Genomic DNA, 12,193 nt, shown 5'->3' with positions numbered 1-12,193 from the left:
GAGGATCCTGCTTGCCCTGCACCCTCCCCCTTCCTTACCCGTCCACGGTGCCCCTGGTACCATCCAGGATCTCCAAGTCGAAGCCGTCAGCCAAACACCAGTTGACGCTCGTCTCCTTAGTCTTCCCGGATTGCCTCTTGGAGTCATACACACTGACTCGGCCAACCTGGGAGTCCCAGGAGTGAAGAGAGAGAGGTGGACACCATTCAGGGCTAAGTTCTGGGAGCAGGGACTCCCGAATCATGGGGAAGAGGGAGGTGGGCCACGGTCTCCCCCTTGATTTAACATGGCTTGGTTACACCGGAGCACACTCTAGAAGTACTCTCCACCTCGATTCAGATCGTGTCAGGCTAGAGGAGGAAAGCCCTTGGCCTCCAGAGGACACCAACCATGGCTCCCTTGACCATATTTTTGCTCTGCTGATGGGAATGCTTGAAAAGGGGAGCAGGACAGGGGCACAGACCTTCGGGTGGTTGACAACAAAGGGGTATCGTAATCCAGCCTCAAACGCACTCCCGTCTCTTGTCACACGACAGCAGATAGCCCGGGTCAGATGTCCTTGGCTGAAAAGGTACCCTGGGTATAAAAAAAGAAAGTAAAAACAGAAACAAAAACCCATACATCTGTGTTTTCACCAAAGCTATGGAGAAGCTGAGGCCCCCAGGGGGCTGGAAGGTATAAGGCAGAATTGTCAGGACAGAGAGCCCCCGACAGGCAGGGCCTCTAACTGTGGCAGCACAGGACACACAGGATCATCAAATATTGAAGCACAAAACAGAATGTTTCGGGTCAGGCCAAGGACTGAGGAGAACAAGGAAAACCAGATGCTGCTGCTGCCATCGGCCGCGTTTCTCCGACCCGTCTTGGAGACTGGCCTGGCCCCCCTCCTCGGCCGCCTGGCCACCCTCCGGCCTGTGCAGGCCGGCACCCCCTGCTGACGATGGGGCCGAGCTCACTGTGGAAAGGGGGTTGACTGAAGCATGAAGTTTTCTGGGACTGGGGTGGAGAAGGACAGGTGGGTTCCAACTCCCAAGGCAGGTCCCTTACCCAGTGTGACAGATTTGAGATACACAGGGTGTAGGAAGTGGGTCAGCAGTGCCCCTTGCAGGCCCAGCACGTTCCAGCGTAGGATTTTGTCACTACAGGACATGGTGCGGAGTCTCTCCCCAAGCCGGATGCCATCCCACGTAGGCACAATGTCACTGGACTCCACAGGGATGGTGCCTTCCCCTGTGTGAGAGACTCGGGTCAGATCCACAGAGGCCACCAAACCACCCCTAGCGCGGGACTTGAGCTCCTGAGGCCGGGCCACCGGCAGCTCGGCCCTTCATTCTCCATGTGGCTCACAGTCCTGGAGGACACGGCGGTCACTGTGCTGGGAGCTGGGAAACACTGGGGAGCAGACCTCAGTGAGGTCCGTGCTGTCCCGCAGTGTTCACGGGGTGAGGGACAGAAAGGGAAAGGAGAGCACTAAGCAGATGCACCAATGAGCAGGTGGGAACTCCAGATGCTGACAGCGTGGGGAAGGCCTGTGGGAGAGCCAGGGGGACGGCACCCCGAGCTCCTGGGTGGAGGAGGCAGGGAGCAGCTGGAGGGAGGAGAGTCCTGACCCATTCAGACAGGGAGCGAGCGGCAGAAGCCACGGCCTGAGGCAGCGAGGGTTTCGGTGTTTCGGGGGCACCAGAGAATCACCAAAGAGAAGACTGGGCAGGCTGAGGCCGGGAGGTGGGCTTTAAGTAGAGACAGGGTCTCGCTGAGTTGCTCAGGGCCTCGCTGAGGCTGGCTTTGAACTCGTGATCCTCCTGCCTTGGCCTCCGGAGCTGCTGGGATTGCAGGCCTGGGCCACTGCGCCTGGCTCAGGTTGCCTTCGTATCAAGGGCAGTGGGAGACCCTACATGGTGCTTGCTTTTTTTTTAAAAAAAATACCAGCTTTACTGAGATACAAGTCATATACTACAACTCGCCATTGAAAGCAAGCTGTTCAGTGGTTTTGGGCGTTTCTGAGGTTATGCACCATGGGATCATACATCGGCACGATCAACCCCAACCCGACCTCGGCTGGCTCTCACTCCCACCTCCCTCCATCCCCACTCATCCGGGCAGCCTCTCAGGCACTTCCTGTCTGTAGAACTCATTTATTCTGGATATTTCATAGAAATGGAGTCACACAACGTGATCTTTTGAGACTGGCTTTTTGCACTTAGCCTGACGTTTTCAGGGTGACCTCACTGTGGCTGGGTCAATGCTTACTTCATGTCATGGCCAAGGACAGTCCCTCGCATGGATGTGGCGGTTTTACTTTTCTGTCATGGAGGGGAGGCCGCTGGCCGTGTCCCCTGCCCGGCTGCTGTGAAGGCGCCCGAACTAGCTCTGTGTGGACCTGGCCTTTCACTTCTCCTGGGGATAGCCCAGGAGGACTGCTGGGCCACGTGGTGCTGTCCAGACTTCAGGGTGGCCAGCAGGGAACTGACGTGACCTGACTTGGGCTTGACAGTGACGCAGACGACTGCTGAAGCATGAAGGGAGCAGGGGTGACCGGAGGGGACACCGGGGAAGGAGACGCTGGGGGACAGGGGGAAGGAGATGCTGGGGGACAGGGGGAAGGAGACGCTGGGGGACAGGGGGAAGGAGACGCTGGGGGACAGGGGGAAGGAGACGCTGGGGGACAGGCAGGAAGGCGCGAGGGGGCAGGAGGCCAGGTCCGAGGCCACCAGATGGAGGGCCTGACTTTTCACTTCCGCCGCCCTCCCCCCGCACTCTGCCTGTGCCGGCCGTGGAGCCCCCAGGAGGACACGCTCTGTCCTTCCTTCCCCCCCAGGCTCTCATCACCTGAGCTAACAAATTCAGAATGGAACTTCCCCTCCCTACAGTCCTCCCCCGTGACGAGTGGCGCACACGGGGGTCTCGCAGAGCCTGTGTGGCACTCACCATTCTCCACCTTGGTGCGCAGCTTGCCTTGTTTGGGATTCTCAAAGACAGGGTAGTGGCGGGAATCTGTGCTCTCCAGGGCGCGGTCACTGCAGGACTTGTCGAAGAGGGCGCCGTCTCCACACGGGGCAGTGCTGCAACACAGGGGTGTCCGTCACTCACCTGCGCAGGAGGGAACTCCAACTTCTCGGGGTCCCTAGTCTGCTGCGGCTGGAGCTGGGATGTTGCCTGGAGCCCACCAGGGGATGCTGGAGGGGGCAGCTGTGTCTAGGACAGTCATCCTCCACTGGGGAATGTACCTCATGGGACCTCAGTGGAGCGTGTGGCCTGTTGCGTGGGGTCAGATTTAGGGGCCGGCAGAGCAGGTGGAAGCCCATCCTGGGAGCCCGGCAGGGTACAGACCTGATGTACAGGTGGAACGAAACAGTCTTTTTTATCTGGAGCTTCTCTCCTCCCCTGGCAAGCTCAAATATACTGTCCTTCGCAGTCTGGGGGTTGTATTTCATTAACTCACTGTAAAGGAACCTGTAAAAGACGTGCAGTTAGGACGGCAGCTTGGATTCTGGCGAGAGCAGATGGTGTTTGGAGCTGACCCCTATCTGAGCCCCAAGTGGGGACCAGTTTCCTGGTGCAGCTCTTCTAGCTTCTCAGGTGGGGAAGCTTCCCAGAGAGACCTCAGCACTTCATAAAGCACAGTGAGCCTTTCGGTCCGTTTCATTTCCGCCAAAGGCCCCTTGCTGTGGCGGCTGCAGGGACTCCAGGCAGAAGGAACTGGCTCAAGGCTTCGGGAGGCAGCTGCCTCTTCCCCGCTCCCTTCACAAATTAGAGAAAAGGTGAACCAGAGGAGAAGCTGCGGCGACACAAGGTGCTGATGGGTCCTCAAATGGAGATGGAGGCCGCCTCATCCCCAAGGCCCGAGGACCCAGGGTCACTTTGTTTTGAGAAACAGAAGACAGCAGAGTTGGCAGAAAAAAGGACTTAGGACCAGGCTGGGGGTGGGAGGCAGAGGGTCACAGAGGGGACTGGCTCTACGAGGGCTCAGATCACAGGATGAACCCGAAGGCCACCACTGCTGGCTCAGGGACCTGCCGTCTGCCGGGGTGTCAGGAAGGCCTGTGCCGGAGCCACCGTGCCCAGGTGGGCGGGGGCAGCCCCGGCAGGTGCTCGCTCACCTGATGAAGCCTCTCCGGGAGATGATCTCCGCATGACAGTCGTTGACGGTCTCTCCCTTGAGGCTGAGGGAGTCTCCTTTGACACAGCGATTCCCTGAAGGATTGGGAGCAAAAAGGGAAAGGTCAAAGGAGAAGGAGGGTGAAGTGGGTGGGGCAGTCTGTCTTCAGGCTCGGGGAGAACAGCCTCGACAGTCATCCTCTTACCTAGGGAGAAGGAGTCCACCCCCACCCTGAGCTGACTGCAGCTAAATGACACGCAGGTGAGTGTCCTTTACCCAAGTGCTCAGGACCACAGTGTTTCAGAGTCTGGAGTTGTTCAGATTTTGGAATATTTGCATGGAGTCTGCTAGTTGAGCATCCCTAATTTGGAAATCTGAAGTGTTCCAAAATGCAAAGCTTTTTTTGGGGGGGATGTACTGGGGATTGAACCCGTGGGCACTTAGCCCCTGAGCCACATGCCCAGCCCTTGGCAGTATTTTTTGAGAGGCAGGGTCTTGCTGTTGCTTAGGTCTTGCTCAGTTGCTGAGCTGGCTCTGAATTCTCCATCACCCTGCCGCAGCCTCCTGAGTGGGTGGCATTAAAGGCACCCTGGCACCTGGCCAAAATCCAGAGCTTTTTAAGATCCGTGTCAGGACAAGGGGACGCGCGGCCTGTCCCCGGCCTTGGACTTGCTCACATGGACTCAGGGGAGGGTGAGGAAGACCTGCTTCCAGTCACTGAGAGGCTGGTGGCTCGGGAGACCCTCTCTCACCTGTCCCCAAGCTGACCACGACACCCATGTCCTCAGGGTCTTTCTTCATAATGATGGCGGCTAGGATCTTGCGGCCGAGCAGGGAGGGCTGGAAACTGTTTGTGAGGGTGTTGAAGCACCGGTGGCTCAGCATCGCTATCTGGTCGTGGAAGGTACTGCCAGTGAGAGGAAGCTGTGGGGACAGGGGGCTGTGAGGGTCATGCAGCCACGCCCGCGTCCACCATGCTTCACAGTGGGCAGGGGATCACGTGCTAATGGACTCGTGCACTACCTTTCTTTCCCCTTTCACATCTAGTGTCCCAGTTATATGCTCTATTGAGGCTAGTAGCATAGCCAAGGGACAATTCACATGACAGCTAGTGACAAGCCAGCTCCACCCCCAAAACAAAAAGATAGCACCAAAAGTAGACGTCTTAACTGTCTTTGGCTGCGCTTCTGGGGACCTGGAGAGGAGGAGCATAGTTCTTCTGAGACTGGCCCCTGTCACTGGGGTTACCTCTGTGAAACCCATGCGCTCTGCCTTCTCGCTCTCCCCAATCAGGACGCGGAGGGCCGCATCGGCTGCTTCCTGCTTGCCTTGCTTCTTGCTGTGCGCGCAGACGGCTGGAAACCAGCGGCCCCCGACTTTCGCTTGGTAAATGAACCTTTGGGACGAGAAGCGGGACACAGACAAACCAAGACTTGGACGCTGTTGCAGAAAGGGCTGGGCTGGCTTTCAGCGTGGCCCGCCTAGCAGACATCCGGACCCGTCCATTCTGACAGATGTTACTAAGGCAGCATTTCCCGGAGTTTGGTCATTCATGAATCGCAACATGATTTTTGCTAGCTCCAGATGTCCCGTGGACGACCATGAGGGTTTTCTCTACACTGATTCTTTAAAAATGCACACACATTGTATATATATATATAAAGATGTTAACTTTTAGGGGCTGCGACTGTGGCTCAGCGATACAGCACTCGCCTAGCACGGGCGCGACCTGGGTTCGAGCCTCAGCACCACATTGAAAAATAAAGGCATTGTGTTGTGTCCATCTGCACCTAAAAAATAAATATTAAAAAAAAATACGCATACTTTTTTTTTTGTGTGTGTGTGTGTGGGGGGGTGCTGGTGGTACTGGGGATCGAACCCAGGGCCACTCCACCACTGAGCTATATCCTAGACTCTTCAACTTTTTATTTTCAGCTAAGCTGCCCAGGCTGGCTTTGAACTTGTGATCCTTTCGCCTCAGCCTCCTGAGTGGATGGGATTACGTGTGCCATTGTGCTCGACACACTTAAAAAGGAAATTTCACAGTGCTCAAAGGGAACACCAGTGCCATTTGCCATAAATTGAAGGTGGCTGTAAAGCCGAATGTGATAAAATCATAAGACTAATTCCGACTAGATACTGTACTATTATCTGCAAAGACTCCAGCCAGCCTGCCTTTACTAGAAAGGAAGATTAGGGAGTAATAAGAGGGTTTAAAGAACTACTAACACGAAATTTAGACTTTCTTCTTAAGCAGAAATGAGAAGCCAAGATCTCTCTCCCCACTTGAATCACTTACTTAACACTGTCTGATTTTAAAGTACCCAATCCCAGTGTCCCCTCCGTTCCTGACCACCTCACAAGGGTCAGCCTGGAGAGAGCATATCCACAAGCACAGCATTAGGCTGGGGAGCCAAGCTTTCTTGGGGAGTCAGCTGTGGATTTCTGCTGGGCCCAAGATGAACAGTGGGGCAGGGACGTGGTGGGGCAGGGACGTGGACCTGGGCTGGGCCCTGGGCTCCGATGATAGAGGAGGCAGGAGCCCAGCAGGCAGCGGCCCCCACCCTTCCTGGGGATTTCTGCAATCCCAGAGGGAGGGCATGACAGAGCAGAGCAGCCAGGAAACCCTGCAGACAAGTGTCAAGACCCCAGCTTTCAACCAGATCTGAATCCACCGCTTGGAAACAGAACTGGGCAGCACGAAGGCTGCGGTTCTGGATGCATCGGCTCCAGCTGTAGAAGAAACCGGTCTCCATGTTCAAGCACACGGAGAGTCCCACTCTTCTTTGGTTGTCCTAAGCAGCTGGTCCCTCCTGGCCGGCGGGCCAAGTTCAGAATGAGAGAGACTGAGGCATGAAGAGAGGTTGGGGAGTAGGGAACGAACTGCCAGGGGTCCAGGAGGATCTCATGACTGTTCTGCCTTTGAAAAGAATATGAACTCGGGCTGGGGCTGTGGATCGGTGGTAGAGCACTTGCCTAGCGTGTGTGAGGCACTGGGTTCGATCCTCAGCACCACATAAAAATAAATTAATAAAATAAAGGTATTGTGTCCAACTACTTCTAAAAATACGAACTCTTAGACATAGTTTTATATGTGTGACACCTGCATACATACATGCACACGTGTATATATACATATATGTACATGTATATGCGCACGCACACATATGAGAATGACTGAGTTTGTTAATTATGTAATTTGAATCCTTGGGAATTGGCTATCCACTATGGTAGCCACACGAGGCTATTAATCAAAATTAAATATAATAATTCAGTCCCTCGATCAAGCTGGCACATTTAAGTGCTCAATAACCTCATGTGGCTGGTGGTTAGCCTTTTTAGCATGGTTGACTGTCCTGAGAGGCTTGGCTGTGAAGGAGCGGAGACCCAGGGTGTTCCTGGAGGGAGACCCAGGTCAAGGGAAGGTGTCCACAGGTCAGCCGTGTTTCCAGGCTGATGGCAAGGACCACCGATGACGAGGGGAGATGACGGAAGCAGGAAGCCCCAGAACAGACAAGAGGGAGGGCACGCAGGACTCAAGGGGAGGTGGGAGGCGCTTCCCTTGTGCCTAGGGGTAGAGCGAGGTTCGGGGGAGGGAGGGAGGTCAGGGGATTAAGACAGGCCTCTCTTACATGACGACCGTGGTTTCCTGAAGTGGGATGTAAGAGTATCAGTTCAGAGCGAGGACCGGGGTGTTGGTGGGAATCAGAGGCAAAGGTCCCAAGTGGTCCTCTCAGAGTGGGACAGGAAATCTGGTAGACAAAAGCTGGGAAAGCAGGCCAAAGTGTGGGACAGAAAAAGTGACCCTCGAGACCTGCAGTGGCCCTCCAGGGCTCCTGTGGTAAAGGCACTGACTCAAGGCCAGCCCTAGGGGCCATCAGAGGGCCTCTCTCCTCGTCCACACGGGCTTCCCTCCTGCCCTCTGCTCACCCGCTGGCCTCCCCGTCTCTGTACCAGCTCTGCTCTCCTATCACAGGACGGGTGAGGACAGCCACCTCCAGTGTCCACGGGGCACTGGCCCCAGGACCTCTGCAGAACCGAGATCTGAGGCTGCTCAAGTCCCTGGGTGTCCTCCCAGGTCACCTACCCCAGCTGACACAGTGTAAGCGCTGTGGGAGCAGGTGCTACACTGCCCGGTGCAGGGAGGGTGGCAGGAAGTGGAAGTCTGGCTGTGGTTAGTACAGAGACAGACTCGAATTACATAATCAACGAAGTTTAAAACATTTCATTCCACACTTGGTTGAACAGATGCGTGCAGAACCTGTGGATACGGAAAGCCAACTGTACTGTAGCCTTTGCCTAGAACCTTCTTCTGGGTTACCCTTAGGGTCTCAGCTCAGGGATCATTTCTTTGGGGGCCATCCCGCTCCCTAAATCTAGTCCTACCTCCACAGATCCTCACTGCCCTCTGAACTCCAGCTCTCTGTGACCCCTAGGAGACACAAGATCTCATACTTCCTTAGGTGACTGCTGGTCACCATCTGGCTCCTATTCTAGCAGAAGGACCTCTGTAGGTATGTGTTGAGTGAATACCGCAGAGAGACCAGATGTGATCCAGGTGAGAGAATGCTACACTAGAGGTGGGAAGAAGAGCAGGAGACTTGGGATAGAAGTCAAAGGATAATTTGGTTGAAGGAGGCGAAGGGCACAGAGGAAAAGGTGATCCTTGGGTTTTTGGCTTGAACAGCTGGATTGATATTCACTAAGACGGGAAACACCTGATATTTACTAAGATGGGAAAGGCTGGAGGGAAGGAGGTTAAGAAAGCAAAAATCAAGATCTGTGCTTTGAACATGTCATGTCGGGGAGGCCAATCCAAGTCGAAGGGACACGTGAACAGCTGGATGGAGGAATCTGGGGTGTGAGAAGGTCTGGGCTAGAGGTGTGTGTGTAGTGCTCTACGGCATTTAGATACTAGCAGCTGGCTGAGGTCATCAAGAGAGAAAGGAAACGGAGGACCCAGCTCAATTCATATGAGAAGGAAGCAAAGTATATTACTGCCTGAGATGCTGAGAAAACGTGGCTACTACATTAGCGTTTCCTGTCCTATAAGCCACCTGCCTTGATTTCCCAGGAGGAGCTGGCAGCAATATCCTGTGTCCCCATGGCACACTGCATGTCCCTCCATACGGCACATTCCAACTCTGTGTTACGGTCACACATCCTGCACACTTGGGGCAGCAATTCTTCACATTCTCAATTTAGTTGATAATAAGTCCTTGTGTTTTGAATGAATGAGCCACGGAGTTTCAGAAAGGATTTCATAGAAGATAAAGAGGAAAAGCCGGGCATGGTAGTGCATGCATGTAATCCCAGTGTCTCAGGAGGCTGAGGCAGGAGGATCACAAGTGCAAAGCCAGCCTCAGCAACTTAGGGAGGCCCTGAGCAACTCAGTGAGACCCTGTCTCTAAATAAGAAAATAATAATAATAATAATAATAATAATAATAATAATAATAATAATAATAAAGGGCTAGGGATGTGGCTCAGTGGTTGAGGGGAAAAAAAAGAAGGAAAAACACTGAACCTATTACATAAAGAAATTAAAGGAATGAATTTAAAGGAAATGAGTTCTGCTGGGCATGGTGCTGTACACTATAATTCTAGTGACTCAAGAGGCTGAGGCAGAAGATCACAAGTTTGAGGCCAGCCTCAGCAATTTAGTGAGACCTTGTCTCAAAATAAAAAAAAATAAACAGTGCTGGGGATGTGGCTCAGTGGTAGAGTGCCCCTGGGTTCAATCCCCAGAAGTGGGGTGGGAGGCTCTGGGGGTTTATTCAGACTGAAGGATATGAAGCAGTAAAGAGCAGGAGGGAGGCTGATCTTCCCTTCCAGAAGATGGGCAATGCATCCTGCCACAAGGGGGCAGTGGAGAGCCTTTGCTGCCCTCCTAGCCTGAGGGCTCTGTTGGGTTACGCTGGTCAAGGGTTAAGGTTTCTTATTATGTTAAAAGCTCTAACTTGCTAATGAAGAGTAATGATCCAAAAGAAAACTGGATAAGGACAGAAAAGGTATTTCACATAAAAGTAAATGCAAATCACATGTAAACACTAATAAATGAATGTCGTTACTCTAAAAACAAAATGTATAACAAGGTGCCATTTTCATGAGCTTTTCTCCTTGATGTTTTTTAACATATTTATTTTTCATTGGAGGTGGACACAATACCTTTACTTTATTTACTTATTTGTATGTGGTGCTGAGGATCGAACCCAGGGCCTCACGTGTGCAAGGGAGAGCTCTCTCTACTATTGAGCTACAACCTCAGCCCAATGGCTTTTTTTTTATTTGAAAAGTTAGATACCACACCAGTAAAAATTCTAACCACTCAGAGTATACAATGAAATGTGTCCTTCCTTCCCCAGATGCAGTGCATTACCAGCTACCAGACTGTCATAATCCTTCCAGAAAATACTCTGCGCGTGTATACACACACACACACACACACACACACTATGTCTCTCCCCTGCCATCCACAGTGCCTTCCCCTCTGCGCACAGGTTTCAGAGATGGTCTCACACAGACACGCTGTGCTTTACAAGGTTGTTTAGTACTCTTTAGTGGAGATGCACCACGGCTGACTTAACCAGTGTGCAAATGATGGTGCTTGAGACCACGTCCAGCCTCTTGCTGCTGTGAACAATGCTGCATGAAGACCTCTGCACAAACGCCGTGCACTGTGTGTCTGGGCTGGAGGCACTGTTCTCACACTCAGCTGTAATGCACAGGCTAACTGCACCGCTGTTTTGTAGGTATGCTGGCAAAGCGTCAATTTAATTTACAAAATGAGGTCGTGTACCTTTCTGTTTACTGACAATTCATTGTACTTCTTTTCCTTTTTCTTTTGGTACCAGGGACTGAACCCGGGGCACTTTACCACCGAGACGTATTCCCGGCCCTTTTTATTTTGAGACAGGGTCTCACTGAGTTGGTTAAGGCCTAACTAAGTTGCTGAGGCTGGCTTTGAACCTGTGATCCTCCTGCCTCAGCCTCCTGAGCTGCTGGGATTACAGGCTACAGGTGTGCCACCACCTGGCAATTCACTGTATTTCCTTTTCTATGAATGTACAGCTCACATACTTTAGTTTTCTCCTAAGGTTTTCCATTGGGATTTCTGTAGAACCCTTCACGTATCAAAGAAATTAGCCTCAGGCTGCTGGGCACTGTGGTGTTTTTCTCAGGTGGTCTTTTGACTACGCACCATTTTTTTCTTACTATTAACATTTCTGGGCTTTTTACCTGATGACTTTATGTTTTGTGTCTTTGATTGGAAAGGCTTTGCTGCTTGAAGATTCTAGAAATATCCCTCCTTTCATCTAGTGATCAGATTTCATTTATTTTACATTTAAACCTTGGATCTGTAGGGGTCTGGGAGTCGGGAAGGGGGCAGACAAACAGCTCTGGTTTTGTTTTCAGGATGGAGAGCTGGCAGCCCCACTACCACCATTTCCCCACTCATTTGGAGCCTTATGTTTACAACATACAAAAATAGCATTCATATGGTTTTCGACCTTTTGGGTGCTCCCGTCTGATCCCCGGAAGCACCTTTCTAGCTATGTACATCACATCACTGTTTTAAAATCTGGTAGGGGCTGGGGTTGTAGCTCAGCGGTAGAGCGCTTGCCTGTCGCGGGTAAGGCACTGGGTTCAACCCTTGGCAGCAGGTAAAAAAATCTGGTAGGGGCTGGGGATGTGGCTCAAGCGGTAGTGCGCTCGCCTGGCATGCTTGCAGCCCAGGTTCGATCCTCAGCACCACATACAAACAAAGATGTTGTGTCTGCCAAAAACTAAAAAAATAAATATTAAATAAATAAATAAATAAATAAACAAACAAATAAATAAAATAAAGGTTAAATTCTTAAAAAAAAAAATCTGGTAGGATCAGTCCTTTTTTCTCTGAATTTCCTAGCTATTTTTATGTATTTGTTTTTCATATGAAATTCAGAATCAAGTTTTCTACTTCCAAAATAAATTCTGTTGATGTTTTTATTGGGACCATATTAAGTGTGAAGATTAATCTGGGGACAGCTGCTATCTTTAAAATACTTGCCCTGGGGTGTAGCTCAGTGGTAGAATATATACCTAGCACATGTGA

The 12,193-nt window shown here is 52.0% G+C and overlaps 1 protein-coding gene across 3 annotated transcripts in view; it reads right to left on the bottom strand.

The window, feature by feature from the left end:
- Adar (adenosine deaminase RNA specific) overlaps positions 1–12,193 on the bottom strand; it is a 49,058-nt gene that overhangs the window by 2,507 nt on the left and 34,358 nt on the right. For 2 of the 3 annotated variants that reach the window (XM_071618403.1, XM_027920986.2), the window contains exons 7-14: positions 5,270–5,495; positions 4,852–5,023; positions 4,101–4,194; positions 3,331–3,453; positions 2,929–3,062; positions 1,048–1,230; positions 464–576; positions 39–166 (exon numbers count right to left, since the gene is read on the bottom strand). In XM_071618403.1, the coding sequence (XP_071474504.1) occupies positions 39–166; positions 464–576; positions 1,048–1,230; positions 2,929–3,062; positions 3,331–3,453; positions 4,101–4,194; positions 4,852–5,023; positions 5,270–5,495 (1,173 nt within the window). The remainder of the gene's footprint in view (positions 1–38; positions 167–463; positions 577–1,047; positions 1,231–2,928; positions 3,063–3,330; positions 3,454–4,100; positions 4,195–4,851; positions 5,024–5,269; positions 5,496–12,193) is intronic. The other variant, XM_027920987.2, reaches the window with a different exon arrangement.

This window comes from Marmota flaviventris, chromosome 10 (assembly GCF_047511675.1).
Source record: "Marmota flaviventris isolate mMarFla1 chromosome 10, mMarFla1.hap1, whole genome shotgun sequence".
Lineage (NCBI taxonomy): Eukaryota > Metazoa > Chordata > Mammalia > Rodentia > Sciuridae > Marmota > Marmota flaviventris.
Note: the sequence above shows the minus strand (reverse complement) of the source record. Positions and strands in the feature narration are given on the sequence as shown.